General features: G+C 45.0%; 1 protein-coding gene across 2 annotated transcripts in view; it reads left to right on the top strand.

The window, feature by feature from the left end:
- The window catches only part of ADA (adenosine deaminase), a 108814-nt gene that overhangs the window by 40335 nt on the left and 50296 nt on the right, over nucleotides 1-18183 (top strand). The window contains exon 2 of one of the 2 annotated variants that reach the window (XM_073683059.1): nucleotides 7353-7414. In XM_073683059.1, the coding sequence (XP_073539160.1) occupies nucleotides 7353-7414 (62 nt within the window). Of the gene's footprint in view, nucleotides 1-7352; nucleotides 7442-18183 lie in introns of both variants that reach the window. The other variant, XM_073683060.1, reaches the window with a different exon arrangement.

Genomic DNA, 18183 nt, shown 5'->3' on the forward strand with positions numbered 1-18183 from the left:
TCACCCTCTGACCTACAATAACTAGAAAAACCCTCTAACAGCCAGTGATAATCTTTTAATAACTAGTTATGTTATTGCTCGCAATATGGCTTCTATAATTTCTTTGCACAGATTATGGCTCGCAAGCATCTCTCAGTGCAATGTGACTCTCACGGTAAAAAAGGTTCGGGATCACTGAAGAGGATGACATTTTTGCCCATTCTTTGCATACTAGCTTTAGCTCAGTGAGATTGGGTGGAGGAGTCTGTGAGCAGCAATTTTCAAGTCTTGTTACAGATTCTCAATGGGATTTAGGTCTGGACTGTGACTGGTCCTTTCACACACATAAATATGTTTCGATCTTAACCATTCCATCATAGCTCTTGCAGTATGTTTAGGGTCATTGTCCTGCTGGAAGGTGAAACTACGCCCCAGTCTCAAGTCTTTAGCAGCCCCTAAGGCTAGGTTCCCAAAATGAGCTTTTGGTGCATTTTTGACGTCACATGTTTTTGCTGTATCAAAAATGCAACGTCTTAGGCCACGTTCACACTCTCAATATTTTACCTCAGTATGTGTAAACCAAAATTAGGAGTGTAAAAATCAGAGGAAAGTATAATAGAAACACGTCACCACTTCTGTATTTATCCTGAATTGGGCTTACAAATACTGATGTAAAATACTGACCAAATACTGAACGTGTGAGCATGGTTTACATTTCTAGCAAAGTAGAAATCTCATGCCCACTGTGCTTCTTTTTAAAGCAGTGTAAACTGACCTGCGGTACATGTTTCAAATCCGCAGCATGTCAATTTCTCTTGCGGGTATGCGGTGAGCCATGTGGGAGGCGCCAGATGTTGCAGAGGGGCCAGCTGGGAGATGTAGTTCCACTGGCAGTGGATTTTAATGTCACAGTAGCTGAAGTGAGTCACTGGACCGCTAAACACTTCCCTCGTGTCCACAACAATTGTCAATAGCAGAAGGTGGCACTTATGGAGATGGTATAAGACCCTCCCCGGGGGGGTGCTCCTGTAGAGGTGGTGCCTGGGAGCAGGTGTTGGAGCGCCAGTGATGGTCGTGCAATTTCAAGCAGCCAGATACACGGTTCAACTTGTGAATGTAGCACTTTACTGAATGAGAAAACTGGGAACAGTCACTTAAAGACAAAGTAGCGGTAGTTCATACAACCCCTGGCAAAAATTATGGAATCACTGGGCTCGGAGGATGTTCATTCAGTTGTTTAATGTTGTTGAGTACCACATTTTTAATCTTGATTTCTTTTAGTGTTTCTTAAAGCCATAAAGTTGCCATTTGAAATGACTTTAGTTTTGTGCCATGTCTGTGATCTGCTTTTTTTCAACAACATTAAACAACTGAATGAACATCCTCCGAGCCCGGTGATTCCATAATTTTTGCCAGGGGTTGTAGTATAAGTTTTTGGCCTCTCAGGGCGGCTGGAGCACAGCTCTTTTCACTTGCTATTGGGGGAAATATTATGTGCAGTCCAATTAACGCTAAACTGATGGAGGGACCTTCATGGTTTGAGTCCCTACGGCGACACACTAGTAGTGTGGAAGAATTCATGGTTTTGGCCCTACCCTTCCCTATTGCAGGGGATAGATAGGTATGCAGGAAAGCACTTGCTCAGCCATATCTCTCTTGACTTTGAGGCTTCACTCCTTTGTGGAGGGATTGTTTGGAGAATGGAGACCCTCAGCGTGGACTGGAATGGAATCAGAGAGAAGTGTTGCTTCTATTCTCTGCCTTGACTAGACTGGTTTCTACCAGCTCACAGGAAGCGGGTGCGCTGAAATGGGAGGCTCCTCTCAGACGTTTCTATAGCAGCTTGTTGTGAGGAGATTAATCACCTAACTTTCATACAAATATATTGACCAGTAGATTGCAGCAAAGTAGAAATTACAATGCACATCCTCAGTGTACGCACATGCAATGAATTATATCTTCTAACTCACAGTGCCCTAAGTAGTCCTGGCACACTAGAACAAATCTACTGGCACATGACAACTGTTACCACAGGTACACTGAGTAGAATTTCCCCATAGACTTGCATTAGGTGCAAAAATTTCACAGGTAAAAAACGCGGTAGAAACGCATCAAAAGCGCATGTAATCCGCACCTAAGTATGTCAATAAAGTTTTGTCAAAGCCAAATATCAGGAAGCATAAAAAACAAAGCAGCTTTATTTAAAGCATGAGATACCAACAAGAGTTAAAAACCACAGCATAGTAAAAAACTGTGCACAAAAATACTATAATAAAAATTCAAGTAACCTAATTTAAAAGGTTCAGAAATGGTGCGGAAATTCTGCAACATCAAAAACAACAACAAAAGCTCATTGTGGGAATGTAGCCTAACAGGTTTTGCTCCAGGATTGTCCTGCATTTAGCTCTGTCCATCTTCCCATTACTCTGACCAGCTTCCCTGTTCCTGCTGAAGAAAAGCATCCCAACAGCATACTTCTGCCACAACCATGTTTAACGGTGGGGATGGTGTTTTCAGGGTGATGTGCAGTATTAGTTTTCCGCAACACATAGGGTTTTGCATTTAGCTCAAAAAGCTCTACTTGGGTCTCATCTGACCAGAGCACCTTCTTCCACATGCTAGCTGTGTCCCCTACATGGCTGTTTGCAAACTGCAAATGGGAGTTCTTATAGCTTGCTTTCAAAAAGTCTTGTTGTTGTTTCATAAAGGCCAGGTTTGTAGATTATGCGACTAATAGTTGTCCTGTGGACAGATTCTCCCACCTGAGCTGTGGCTCTCTGAGGCTCCTCCAGAGTGACCATTGACCTCTTGGTTGCTTCTCTAATTAGTGCTCTCCTTGCTTGAGATGTCAGCTTAGGTGGAAGACCATGTCTTGGTAGCTTTGTAGTTCTGTCATACTCTTTCCATTTTTGAATGATGGATTGAACAGTGTTCTGTGAGATGTTCAGCGCTTGAGCTATTTTTTTTTTTTTTATAACCTAACCCTGCTTTATTCTTCTCCACAACTTTATCCCTAACCTGTCTCGTGTGTTCTTTGGTTTTCATGATACTGTTTGATCCCTAATGTTCTTAAACAAACCACTGAGGCCTTCACAAAAGAGCTTTCATTATGCTGAGAATAAATTACACACAGATGAACTCAATTTACTAATTATGTGACTTCTGGAGGCAATTGGTCACTCAGGATTTTACTTAAGGGCATCAGACTACCGAGGGCTGAAGACAAATGCAAGTCACAATTTTCAGATTTATATTTTTAAAATAATTAGAAAACCATGTGTCATTTCCTTTACACTTCACAAATACTTGATACTTAGTGTTGGTATATCACATAAAATACCAATAAAATACATTTGTTTGTGGGTGTAACGGGAAAAAAATGTGGAAAAGTTCACAGGGTATGAATACTTTTTCAAGACCTTGTATATCAAAAAAGATGCCCTAATTTTGCCCCTTCACCTTTCCCCTTGACTCCAAACAGCTGCCCTCTCTCATGAGAATGCAGGTTAGATTCTTCACGTAGGACGGCACCACCAGATTCATCCTTCGTAATGTTATGTATATGAGACATTGTGAAGTAATGCCTCCTGGGACCGATCATAGGAATCATTTTTTTGTTGTTGTTGCTATAGAGGAAACCAGCTGTTTTTGTTATTGGGAAAAGTAATTTGACCTTCGGGAAAACAGCAATTCTCATAATGGAAACTTAGGGGCTCCAAATGGATGGAGAAGTCTATTTCCTCTTTCAGATGTAGTTATGATGGCAGAGCTGTATTCCCCAATGAGAAGGTGGAACTAGATCCAGAACTTGCAATTTGGCAGCCAGATACTCACACAGCTGTTTTAATATAGATCTTACAGGGAATAAATCTTTGTGAAATTCTTTGGAGAAAATTTATTTTGACAAAAATAGATGATTAAAGTCACTTTATTCCTGGAGGTCGTTCATCATAGTCATTACTCTATGCCCAGTTCTATCATGGAGATATTTAGGGACATTGAGGCTAGAGACAACTGGATTATGAATTAAAGGGGCATTTATTTTGGGCTAAAGAGCATTTTTACCGAAAACAAAAAAGTATATACACAGGGCAGCATGTGACCAATGCTGATTCTTTCTGTGAGGTGTAGCTAAGCCAGGTAAGACTGGGTTAAATCCTAGCACTGCAGGTCTTGATTAGATGCACATGAGTTGACTAAGAACCAGGGCCTATGTTCACTAGGTGTGTCAGTCTGCTGGAAGGAACAGAGTCGAGTGTGCTGAAGCTGGTGAGTGTCCAGCCAAAATGTGAGCTATAGCTGGGAGAGAGACAAGCCAGAGTCTCTCTCTGAATGGAAACGAGACTACATGGGTCAGCTAGGAAAGCTGAGCAGTCTGTGTGATGGAATTTGCTGGAGCTCAGGCTGATGAGGATATCTACACTGGTGGGATCGTACCACGTTTGTGTATGAAGTCTGCTCCGTGAGAAAAGGACTGTAATCTGTTTGAGTGAGCCTGCACTGACATATACAATATGTGCCTGCTGAATGAACTGTTTATTTGCAGTGATACCTTCGTGCCGAGAAGGGTCTGTTTTGGTTTTAAATCCTTTGGAAAGCAATAAAACTTCTCCTGTTTGGACTAAACAGCATTGCTTGTGTGAACGCTACTTAATGCCTACCTGAGAGCATGAATCCCTACAGAGGTAAAACATGTTTTTAAACAGACAGAGACATTTTTTACTTTACAAAAAGCAGCAGCTGTGATCCCCTGCTGTCCTGTCTCTATACCCTCTTTTGCTTCCTCCCCTGCCCAGGAGATGTGGTATTGACTCGCCCCCTAGGCCGTGGGGCACTCGGAGCCGGGCAATAGGGAGACGATGGGCGTAGTAGTGGCGACCCAGTCCCGTGGCTCAGGGTGGTCAGACCAGTGGTAGTCCCTTTATAAGTTTTAAGTGATGTCCGATTACGCCACCCGTGGATTGCGGTCAGGGTTAACCGCCGCTGCAGTGCAGACCGCCGGGGCTGATAGTGTGTGCAGCTGAGACTGTATAACTCCCCATGGGAGGAGTGTAACCCCAGGGCAGTGCAGTGGATGGTGGGAGTGATGGTGAGGAGAGTCCCGGTACCGTTAGTGCTGGAGGAGCAAGGAACACACAAACAATGTACTGCAGTCCAATGTCTTTGGCTGAGGGTAGTTTCTCCTCCACCAACTTGGGATCCGGTACCCTTAATCTGCCTGACCCTTCACCCGGTATTCTCATGGGTTCTTAGGGTCCCTTCCACCTTCTTGTTCCTGAGCCCTTCTGTTTCTCTCTCTCTTCTTTCCTGTTCCTTCTCTTCTCAGGCCCCGGCCTTTTCTCTAGGCCTGCCTCTGAGCAGAGCACCTACAGAGCCTCTGCTCCCTGTCTTCTCTGACTGAACTCGACCCTTTATCTAAGATGGTGCCCACCTTTATATACCTCCCTCTAGAACATGAGCCCAGGTGACCAGCAACCAATGGGCTCCTATCTATGCTCAGGAACCGTCCCCTCCTGCTCCTACATCACCGGGTTTTCCTCCCCCCTCCCCACTCCAGCCAGGGACATGGTCTGTCGTACCTGCATTTCTGTCTAATGGGAGTACCGTTGAACTGTCCCTCGGAAATGGGGTGAGTGTGCTGTATGCAGCTACCTGAGCCCTGGTCCATACTCCATCCTTACCTGGGAGTGGAATATCACACCTCTGGCAGAGGTGCAATACCCCTGTAGCGGCCGAGCCCTCGGGGCGCTACAGTATGACCAGACCATGTTCCTGCACAGTCAGACACAGCCATTGCACAGTACACAGCAGGGCACATTTATAAGATTATCTCAGCACAGGAACATTTTATTTAAACACATCCAATTATGGAAGTTATTATTATTCCTAGATCTTTTGATTAAAATGTACTTTGTTTGTGGGACAACCCCTTTAAGGTGCCCATACACATTAAATTAAAGCTGATGTAAATGGCCGACTTAGTTTATCGATGGTTTACTACATTCTATCATAATCTCTCGAAACATTAATCGAGCATGTTGGATTTTGTCGGCTGATGATCTACACTTGCTGCTTCTAATAGTGGAGATAATCAGCCAATCTGACTTGTGTATGGGGCCACTGCAGAATGAACAATCGTTCATCAAACCATTTTTAATCCAATGTGTAAGGCCAGCTTTAGGCCATGGCCCCACTATCAGTATTTGGTCAGTATTTTTTCTCAGGAGTGGGAGCCAAAACCAGGCGAGGAACAATCAGAGAAAAGGTGTAATAGAAATAAGTCACCAATTCTGCATTTATCGCCCACTCCTGGTTTTGTCTCCCACTCCTGAGAAAAAATACTGACCGAATACTGACCAAATACTGATAGTGGAGTCGTGGCCTTAGTCTCACAGGTCTTGATGACGATTATTCCAAATGTCCTGTCTTATTCTTTGGTCTTCGGGCTCCTCAATGTCTATGTCATGGTTTTTTTTCATTAGTCTTGTTGCAGGTTATGCTTTTCTTGTTTTTCTTTCAAATATAAATATCTCTAATGAGTTGAGACTTCTCATATGTTCCATTTTCTTTATATTTCAACCATTCAATAAAGCACCCTAAGAAATAGCGTAAAATAGTTTAGCACCATGCATGACTCTTTGGTTTGGATAGCATGAATTATACAAAATACTGACCAGAGATCTGATGTCCTTGTGTGGATAGCTTCACACATTTTGCAGCATGTGGTGTCAAGTCATACAGTGCAAGTACAATCATAAGAACCCTGCTGATTTAGGGATTGTGCCAGCTGTGCCTCTAGTGGTGGTTCGAAAACTAACATGTATCAACTATATCAGGGATGTCAAACTCAAAACACACAGAGGGACAAAATGAAAAACTTGGACAAAGCCACGGGCAAACCAGTATACAGTATAATTGGCCCCACACAGTCCTCCATACAGAATAATGGGCCCCACATAGTCCTCCATACAGAATAATGGGCCCCACATAGTGCTCCACATAGTCCTTCATACAGAATAATGGGCCCACATAGTCATCCAAACAGTATAATGGGCCCCACATAGTCCTCAATACAGAATAATGGCCTCACACTATATATATAAGATATCCTACTAACAATCTAAAAGCTCCAAAAACATGTTTGTTCTAGCATCAGGTAGTCCAGATTTCCTAGTGGTCTAAATCTCTAAAAGGTATTTATCTAGGGGAGGAGATCCCAGACTTTTGAGATTGAGATCTCAGACTACAAAATAGCACTGTGTTTTCAACTACAGGAAGGGAGTCTCTGTATGAAATTTTCATTGTACAATTTGTTTTATTTCGAAACTTTTTGACATGTTTTTTTTTTTTCTGTTTTCCTTTTCTTTCTTTAGGTTGAGCTTCATGTTCACCTGGATGGAAGCTTCAAACCAGAGACAATCATCCATTTTGCAAAGTAATAATCTAATCATGCTGTATATTGGTAATAGTTATTATTTTATGTATTAAAGAACAACCACACACACCACCACCTTAAAAAAAAAATACAATCCGAAAGTAGTAATAATTTAGAAACTGAAATGGGGAAAAATATAAAATTTATTTAAACTATGAAATGCTCTATACTGTATTAACCAGATGAAAGTTGTTTTTTTTTTTTACTATGGACCTGAAAACTAACAGGCAGGTAGTTGCTAACAGAGGCAACTACCTGTCTGTTCAACCCGACGCTGGCTCAAGGAGGTCACCGACTGCTTCTGCCGGCGATTCAGCTGCTCCATGTTAAAAGAGCAGGTCTTCTTCTTCCGGTCTGCTCTGTTGACGGGGTATGACTGCAGACTTCATGCTGATTGACAGTTGGATACCCGCAATTAGGCAACGGGGAGCTAGGTGTCAATCAGCATGACATCGGCAGTCATGCCTCATCAACAGCAGAGTGGATGAGTGCTCCATTGACATGACATAAGCAGAAGCCGCAGAATCACCAGCATGAACTGTCTGTGAACGCTATCTGCCGGCACAACAGGCAACTATCTGCCTGTTAGTTCTTCAGCCCATATTGAAAAGAATGTAATAATGTAATGTAATAATCCTAGAAAACCCTTTAATGATAGGTATTGGGAAAGGAAATACATTTTAAATCAAGGGAACATTTACACAGGGCCGTTCTTCATTGCCTCACAGAACAGTCCTGTAAAAAAAACTTGATTTTTTTTCACAGGTATAAGTCTGCAATAGCCTGACTATCTTTTTCTTTTCCTTTTCGGCTTTCCTTCTTTCTTTTTTGATGTATGACTTACAGTGGGTACGGAAAGTATTCAGACCCCTTTAAATGTTTCACTCTTTGTTTCATTGCAGCCATTTGGTAAATTCTAAAAAGTTCATTTTTTTTTCTCATTAAAGTACACTCTGCACCCCATCTTGACTGAAAAAAAACAGAAATGTAGAAATTTTTGTAAATTTATGAAAAAAGAAAAACTGAAATATCACATGGTCATAAGTATTCAGACCCTTTACTCAGACCCTCATATTTAAGTCACATGCTGTCTATTTCCTTGTGATCCTTCTTGAGATGGTTCTACTCCTTCATTGGAGTCCAGCTGTGTTTAGTTAAACTGATAGAACTTGATTTGGAAAGGCACACACCCATCTATATCAGACCTCACAGCTCACAGTGCATGTCAGACCAAATGAGAATCATGAACTCAAAGGAACTGCCCAAGGAGCTCAGAGACAGAATTGTGTCAAGGCGTAGATCTGGCCAAGGTTACAAAAGAATTTCTGCATTACTAAAGGTTCCTAAGAGCACAGTTGCCTCCATAATCCTTAAATGGAAGAAGTTTGGGACCACCAGAAGTCTTCCTACACATGGATGTCCAGCCAAACAGAGCAATCGTGGGAGAAGAGCCATAGTGAGAGAGGTAAAGAAGAACCCCAAGATCACTGTGGCTGAGCTCCAGAGATGCAGTAGGGAGATGGGAGAAAGTTCCACAAAGTCAACTATCACTGCAGCCCTCCACCAGTCGGGCCTTTATGGCAGAGTTCCCAGATGGAAGCCTCTCCTCCGTGCAAGACATATGAAAGCCTGCATAGAGTTTGCTTAAAAACACATGAAGGACTCCCAGACTATGAGAAATAAGATTCTCTGGTCTGATGAGACGAAGATGGAACTTTTTGGTGCTAATTCTAAGCGGTATGTGTGGAGAAAACCAGGCACTGCTCATCACCTGCCCAATACAATCCCAACAGTGAAGCATGGTGGTGGCAGCATCATGCTATGGGGGTGTTTTTCAGCTGCAGGGACAGGACGACTGGTTGCAATTGAAGGAAACATGAATGCGGCCAAGTACAGAGATATCCTGGATGAAAACCTCTTCCAGAGTGCTCTGGACCTCATACTTGGCCGGAGGTTCACCTTCCAACAAGACAATGACCCTAAGCACACAGCTAAAATAACAAAGGAGTGGCTTCAGAACAACTCTGTGACCATTCTTGACTTGCCCAGCCAGAGCCATGACCTAAACCCAATTGAGCATCTCTGGAGAGACCTGAAAATGGCTGTCCACCAACGTTCACCATCCAGCCTGACGGAACTGGAGAGGATCTGCAAGGAAGAATGGCAGAGGAGCCCCAAATCCAGGTGTGAAAAACTTGTTGCATCATTCCCAAGACGACTCATGGCTGTACTAGCTCAAAAGGGTGCTTCTAATCAATACTGAGCAAAGGGTCTGAATACTTATGACCATGGGATATTTCAGTTTTTATTTTCCCCTTCTCCCATGACAGCACCACCTGAGAGAGGGTATCCGCCCACCAAGGACAGGAACCTACTGAATAAAAAGGCGGTACCTCTCCTCCGCATCAGTTTTTTGGTTCCTGTCCCTGATGGGAGCCTCACCAGGTGGTACCTCACGTACCTGGATTATGGACGGTGCGGCCTGGAGGCCGTGGAAGCAGCAGATGGTCCCTGTTCCCAGCCCGTCTGGCTGCTGCCCGGGTCTGCGTGTGGGGAGGAGGTGCTGTGTTTTTTTTTTGGATTCCTCCCCGCGTGCGCCGGGGCCTGCGGTCGGGTCTGCGCCTCGCAAAGATGAACTGAGCGCGCCGGCCGGCAGGTCTTCCGGGCTGCGCACGTGGGGGTCGCGTCGCACCCTGTGACGGAGCGCGCCGGAAGTCCGGGCTGCGCACGCGCGGGTTGCTGATGCGCCCTATCACGGAGTGCGGCAGAAACCGGGTCTGCGCATGCGCGGGTGGGAAGCTGTCATCCCGCTGCAAGCGCGCCGGGTGCCGCTGGGCTGCGCACGCGCAGAGGCAGGTGGATCTGCGGGTAGCGCGCCAGCTGGCTAAAATTTAAAAAAAAAAAAAAAGAGATTTGAGATGAGCACGCTGCCGGAAGGGGAGGAGCCTAAAGGAGGTGGAGCCCTACTGCTTTTAAGGATGGGGAGCAATCAGGATGGCGGTGTCTGCATCCCCGCCATGATGGATGAGGAACCGCAGTCACCTGGGCAGCAGCTGTCACCGCCACAGGAAGTACAGCAGCAGCCACAGCCATCAAAGCAGCGCAAGCAGCTCAAACAAATGGAACGGGAATCTTCCCATCGACAAAGTCACAGCAGTGAGGGGCGTACGAGTTCCGGCAAGACTGGTCAGAAATGACTTCGTCAGTCCACCTCCGCCAGATGGGAGCCCTCATGTGAACGGCAACCACCGCCTCCGGTACCCTAGTCTGAACGGCAGTGTGGTGAGTGATCTTCGTGAAAGTCTCACCTTGAATAATGTGCTCTTCTCTCTCTCTCTTTTCCTCCTTCTTCTCCTTTTATTTCTTGGGGCAGGAGGCGAAGAAGTGTAGTGCTAAAAGTAAAAACAGGGAGTGTGCTTTATGCAAAATCGGTCTTCCCACCTCCTATGCCAAAAACCTATGCTCGGACTGTATTCAGAAAACCATTGCAGAGGAGTCCCCCAGGTTTTCTTTAGAATTAAAGGATCTAATCCAGACAGAGGTCAGAGAGTCTTTAAGAGGCTTAACCTCACTCAAAAAGAAGAAGCGAAAACTAGTTTCTTCAGAATCAGAGGAATCAGTGGAGTCCCGTTTTACGAGAGAACTGCCTTCCTCCTCTAATCACTCCTCATCGTCATCGGAGTCTTCGGATGATGATGGGGGGGGCAGACCTTGTTTTTCGGTTGATAATACTGAGAGACTAGTTAAAGCCGTCAGAGGGACTATGGGTATTACCGATACCAAAGTGCCCAGAACAGTCCAGGATGTTATGTTCAGGGGCTTAGACCAAAGGAGGAGACGCTCATTCCCGGTCAATGACAGGATTAAATCTCTGATAGAAAGGGAATGGAAGAAACCGGAGAGGAAGGGTCAGCTGCCGTCATCCTCCAAGCGGAGGTACTGTTAGAACCTTGCTGTTAGGTTTTTTTTCCTTTGCTGGTCACATGACCTTGTTGGCCTATTTAATCCTGCTCCGCCCTTCTGGCTTTGCTGGACTTCATTGTATATCTACTTTCTAGCTAGCCTGTGCTCTGTATCTAACTCTGTTAGTTTGCTTGGTCTACGGACCTCTATGTTCTATCTATTTTGTTTGTTCGTCTGTCTGCTACTATTTCTGTTAGGAGGTGTCCCATATTCCTCCCAGTCCTTAGTACTTGTAGGGATTCCCTCCCCACATCTATAGGTCTCCGTACAGACTAGATTAGGACTTTAGCAGGTCTGATCGCAGGATCAGGTTCCCTGTTACATCGTAGGGATTCAGCTGAGTCCTATAGTAGGGACAGATCTCCTCTCTTTCCTTAGCTTTGGTAGCAGAACATAACAGTAAGTCCAGCCAGCAAATTCTCTAAGGAAAGATTTTTCTGTTCCATCATGGTGTCGGTTCAGGATTTGGCTCATCGCCTGCAGGGACTCTCTCTGGAGGTGGCCGAGCTCCGTCAGCATGTGAGTAACTGTCCTGGAGCACATTTCTTGGAGCCTAAGGTATGTTTGCCGGATTTATTTTTTGGTGAACACCGAGAATTTTTTTCATTTAAAAATGCTTGCTTATTGTATTTTCGTTTGAGACCTAAGTCCTCTGGGGATGAATCCCAGCGCGTAGGGTTCATAATGTCACTTTTGCGCAAAGAGCCTCAGGAGTGGGCCTTTTCTTTGCAACCTAGTGATTCATGCTTCAGATCAGTGGATAGTTTTTTTTCTGCTTTGGGACTATTATATGATGATCCTGACCGTGTCGCATCAGCTGAGACTGAGTTGAGACGTTTAAAACAAGGATCAAGTAATGTGGAAAAATATTGTACACATTTTCGTCGTTGGTCCACTCAAACAGGGTGGAACGATTCTGCTCTGAAAAGTCTATTTCTTGCTGGGCTCAGTGAAAGGGTTAAAGACCTGCTAATTGCTTATCCTACACCTGAGGATTTGCAACAGGCTATGCAATTAGCTATACGGGTGGATAGAAGACTGCGTGCTAGGGTTAATGAGAGCAAATCCTCTGCTATGTCAGTTTCTGGTTATGATAATGTGTGTACTAACAGTGGTGAACCGATGGAGATTGGATCGGTGGCACCTCGCTCTCAAGAAAAAGACCGTCGTTTTTCGGAAGGCTTGTGTTTCTATTGCGGAAAATCTGGTCATTTGATTAAAGGCTGTGAGCTTCGTATGAAGAAAGAAAAAAAAATGGTCAGTCACGCCCGTATTGCCTGTTTAAATTCCAAGGGTATATTTTTAGCTGCTTCCACGATTGCTCAGGAAAAATTAATGGAATTTCGGGTGTTTGTTGATTGCGGGTCTACACTGAATGTAATTGATGGGGGATTCGTGGAAAAACTCAATTTAAAACCTGAACCTTTATCATCCCCCATTGCTGTGGTTTCTGTGGATGGTTCCCCTTTGAAGAATATTACTCTCAAGGTCAGTGAATTTCCTCTCACTATTAATGGTGTTCACCATGAGAAATTGGATTTGGTAGTGTTGAATAACTTGCCTTCTCCAGTAATATTGGGTTTGCCCTGGTTAAAATTTCACAATCCTGTACTGGATTGGTCTACCAGTGAAATTAAATCCTGGAGCCATAAATGTTATGACAAGTGTTGTAACGGGCGTATTGCAGCTTTGGATAGGGGAGAATTGCCTGTTCCTATTCAGGATTTTTGGAGAGTTTTTTCTGAGAAAGAATCGCAGGTTTTGCCTCCCCATAGAGACTATGATTGTTCTATTGAATTTGTCCCTGGAGCGACTCTTCCTAAGAGTCGTTTATTTAACCTTACTATTCCTGAGAGGAAGGCTTTGGAGGAATACATACAGACAAGCTTGGCCGCCGGTCACATTAGGCCCTCTAAGTCTCCTGTGGCGGTTGGATTTTTTTTTTGTAAAAAAAAAGGACGGCGGTTTACGTCCTTGTCTGGATTTTCGTGAGATTAACAAAATTACGGTACGCAATCCTTACCCACTGCCATTGATTACTGATCTGTTTAACCAGTTATTGGGGGCCAAGTGGTTCTCTAAAATTGACCTTAAGGGGGCATACAATCTGTTGCGCATGAAGGAGGGTGATGAATGGAAGACTGCTTTTAACACTCCTGTGGGTCATTTTGAGAATCTGGTTATGCCTTTTGGTCTTACTAATGCTCCTGCATTTTTTCAGAATCTGATTAATGACATCCTTAGACCTTTGATCGGTAAAAATGTGGTTGTGTATTTGGATAACATTTTGATTTATTCGCCAGATCTGGAGTCTCATTGGCGGAGCGTGCGTGAGGTATTACAGTTATTAATGGACAATTCGCTTTTTGCTAAGCTGGAGAAATGTGAGTTCGCTGTACAGAGAATTAGTTTTTTGGGCTACATTATCTCCAGCAAAGGTTTTGAGATGGATCCGGTTAAGGTTCAGGCTGTGCAGGAATGGCCTAGGCCTATTGGTTTGAAATCGATACAGAGGTTTTTGGGTTTCGCCAATTACTATAGAAAATTCATAAAAAATTTTTCTAGTATTGTCAAACCTCTGACTGATCTCACCAGGAAAGGTGCTGATGCGGTTCAGTGGTCTTCTGAGGCCATTGAAGCTTTTGTGTATCTCAAAGAGAGGTTCACCTCTGCTCCCATCCTTATGCAGCCTGATGTTACTAGGCCGTTTTTGGTTGAGGTTGATGCTTCCTCTGTGGGGGTTGGCGCAGTATTGTCTCAGGATAACGGGGATGGATTACATCCCTGTGCCTTTTTTTCAAAAAAATTTTCGGAGACTGAATTGAATTACGATATTGGTAATCGGGAATTATTGGCTATTAAACTCGCATTTGAACACTGGCGCCACTTCTTGGAAGGTGCGGAATTTCCCGTTCAGGTTCTTACGGATCATAAAAATCTGATATATCTTGATGCTGCCAAGCGCCTGAATGCCCGTCAGGCTAGGTGGGCACTGTTTTTCTCGCGGTTTAATTTCTCCGTTACTTACATCCCTGGTACTAAGAATGTTAAGGCGGATGCCTTGTCTCGCAGTTTTTCTCCCATAGTCGGTGCTGAGAAAGAGGAAAACATTTTACAAGAAGGTGTTGTGATAGCTGCTTTAGACTCCGTTTTGGAAGATGAGATTCTTAAAGCTCAGGAGAATGCCCCATCTAACACTCCTCATGGGAGGTTGTTTGTGCCTGGGACCTTTAGGAGAGATTTGTTTGTTGAGTGTCACGAATCTCGGTTGGCAGGTCATCCCGGAATCTCTGAGACCAAGAGACTGGTGGGTCGCAGTTTTTGGTGGCCTGGATGGCAGAAGGAAGTCATTAAGTGGGTGCGCCAATGTACTATATGTGCTAGATCTAAGTCCTCACATACTCCTGCTGCGGGGTTGCTTTGTCCTTTGGAGGTCCCCAGTGCTCCTTGGACACATTTGGCTATGGACTTTATAACTGACCTTCCCCCCTCTGAGGGTTTTACTGTCATCTGGGTGGTCGTGGACCGTTTTAGCAAGATGTGTCACTTGGTTCCCTTCGTCAAACTGCCCTGCGCTAAAACTCTCGCTAAGGCCTTTGTCAAGGAAATTGTCAGACTTCATGGCGTTCCTACTGACATTGTTTCTGATAGGGGTCCTCAGTTCGTGGCTCGTTTTTGGCGTGCCTTTTGTGACAGGTTGGGAATTCATTTGTCGTTTTCGTCCGGATATCATCCTGAATCTAATGGCCAGACAGAAAGGAAAAACCAGGATGTTGAGCAGTTCTTGCGTTGTTTTGTGGCAGACAATCAAGAGGGGTGGTCTGAGTTTCTGCCACTTGCCGAATTTGCTCTGAACAATCATACATCTTCTTCTGCTGGTTGTTCGCCTTTTTTTTGTTGTTCTGGGAGACATCCGTCGTTTGGGTCGTTCTCCAAGTTGGGATCTGCCGTGCCTGAGGAGGAGAATTTTTCCGGTGATTTGGAAAGAGTTTGGACGGATGTGCGTGGTAATCTTCAGGAGGCCAACAGAAAATCTAAAGACTACTTTGATAGGAAACGACAGGAGGTTTTGTTCACTGTTGGTGACATGGTTTGGTTGTCCTCTAGGAATCTGCGGTTGAGGATTCCTTCTAAGAAATTGGGTCCCAAGTTTGTAGGGCCCTTTAAGGTGCTTCAGGTTGTCAACCAATCTGCTGTTAGGTTGGAGGTTCCTACCTCCTGGAGAATTAATCCGGTCTTTCATGTCTCTCTGTTAAAAAAAGCTGTTGTGTCGGATGGTGACGCCTCTGCCTCTGTTCCTCCGGTGGTGGAGGACGGGGAATATGAAATTTCTCGCATCCTTGACTCTAGACGGTATAGAGGTAGTTTGCAGTATCTTGTGGCCTGGAAAGGTTTCGGACCCGAGGATAACTCTTGGGTGAGGTCAGATGATGTTTCCGCGTCCAGACTTATCAGAGCGTTTCACAGGAGATTTCCTGATAAGCCTGGTCCTAGGGGATCCGGAGGATCCTCTTAGAAGGGGGGGTACTGTTAGAACCTTGCTGTTAGGTTTTTTTTCCTTTGCTGGTCACATGACCTTGTTGGCCTATTTAATCCTGCTCCGCCCTTCTGGCTTTGCTGGACTTCATTGTATATCTACTTTCTAGCTAGCCTGTGCTCTGTATCTAACTCTGTTAGTTTGCTTGGTCTACGGACCTCTATGTTCTATCTATTTTGTTTGTTCGTCTGTCTGCTACTATTTCTGTTAGGAGGTGTCCCATATTCCTCCCAGTCCTTAGTACTTGTAGGGATTCCCTCCCCACATCTATAGGTCTCCGTACAGACTAGATTAGGACTTTAGCAGGTCTGATCGCAGGATCAGGTTCCCTGTTACATCGTAGGGATTCAGCTGAGTCCTATAGTAGGGACAGATCTCCTCTCTTTCCTTAGCTTTGGTAGCAGAACATAACAGGTACCCCTTTGAGGATGAGGATGCGGCTAAATGGGACAAAACCCCTAAGATTGACGTGGCCATTTCAAAATCTTCAAAAAAATCCACTCTGCCCTTTGAGGATTTAGGAGCCTTAAAAGACCCGCTGGATAAAAAAGCGGAGTCCTTCCTTAAGCAAACCTGGGAGTCGTCAGCAGGGGCCCTTAAACCGGCAGTAGCAGCGACCTGCACTGCTAGATCTATGATGATCTGGCTTCAACAATTGGAAGACCAGATCAGGGGGAATGTGTCCAGGGAGAAAATTCTATCAGACCTTCCTCTTGTGCAGGGAGCGGCTGCATTCCTGGCAGATGCATCGGCAGATTCAGTTAGGCTGGCTGCCCGGTCTGCAAACCTCTCTAATGCAGCCCGTAGGGCGCTATGGCTCAAGAGCTGGCCAGGAGATGTGCAGTCAAAGTCTAAACTGTGCTCAATCCCTTGTGAGGGGGACTTCTTGTTCGGCAAAGGTCTAGATGACATCCTAGATAAAGCCGCAGACAAAAAACATGGATTTCCCACGGTGTCTGGTTCCCGATTTAACAGTTCCTTTCGGAAGAGAAAATACAGCCGCAGTAAAGCTCCCAGAGACCAAGGTAGCTGGAAAGACCGAAAGCCGTATAGCAGAGGCTTCATGTTTGGGGGTCCCTCCTCCGAGAATAAGAAAGCCCCTAAGTGACAGTTCCCCCCAGGTGGGAGGAAGATTGTCCCACTTCCTGCTTGCCTGGAAGGAAATTTCATCCAATTCTTGGATCTTAGGGATAATCAGGAGAGGGCTCACATTAGAGTTCAAAAGCAGGCCCAAGAACACTGTCAAAATATCAGCCCCCAGAGGTTTAGCGGAACAGATAGCCTTACAGCAGGAAGTTCTCTCTCTGCTCATGAAAGGAGTTCTGGTGAAAACACCTGCACCCGAGCAAGGAAGAGGATTCTATTCGACTCTCTTCCTAATAAAGAAGCCGGACGGCTCCTTCAGGACCATTGCGAACTTAAAGAGACTGAACGACCATTTAATCTACAGGCCTTTCAAGATGGAAACAATAAAATCGGCCATAAAGATGTTATTTCCGGACTGTTTTATGTGCGTCCTCGATCTGAAGGACGCCTACTACCACGTCCCGATTTTGCCAGATCATCAACAGTTTCTAAGAGTAGCTGTACAATTCGGCAGGCACGTAAGGCATTTTCAGTTCGCAGCTCTTCCCTTTGGCATTTCCATGGCGCCGAGAGTCTTCACAAAAATCATTCTGGAGGTCACAGCGCACTTGAGGGAAAGAGATATTTTGGTCATCCCTTATCTGGACGACTTCTTAGTAGTGGGCAGATCAAGTCAACTCTGTGCTCTAGCCCTGGCGGACGTCATGGCCAGTCTAAGACGCCTAGGTTGGCTGTTAAATCTGGAGAAGTCAAGGCTGGAACCAAAGAGGGTTCAGTCTTTCCTGGGTCTCATTCTGGACTCAGAAAACCAAACCTGTCTTCTGCCAGAGGAAAAGAAACTGAAGATCAGATCCCTAACATCTCAGGTTGTCAGCAATCCGACCATGACCCTGAGGAGTGCAATGTCTCTGTTGGGTACAATGACGTCTTGCATCCCGGCGGTTCAGTGGGCCCAGCACCATTCCAGATGTCTTCAACAGGAGATTCTGACAGCGGACAGGCGGCTCAAAGGTCGCCTGAATGGGAAAATATCTCTTCCAGATGTTGTGATCAACTCCCTGGACTGGTGGACATCTCCGGTCAACCTATCTTTGGGGGTTCCTTGGACCTTCCAGGTGTCGGATACAATTACAACAGATGCAAGTGCGGAAGGTTGGGGAGCTCACCTAAGGGATCGTTCTGT

Source organism: Phyllobates terribilis, unplaced genomic scaffold (assembly GCF_046119375.1).
Source record: "Phyllobates terribilis strain yellow unplaced genomic scaffold, ASM4611937v1 Scaffold_5__5_contigs__length_657084704, whole genome shotgun sequence".
In the NCBI taxonomy this organism is placed as follows: Eukaryota; Metazoa; Chordata; class Amphibia; order Anura; family Dendrobatidae; genus Phyllobates; species Phyllobates terribilis.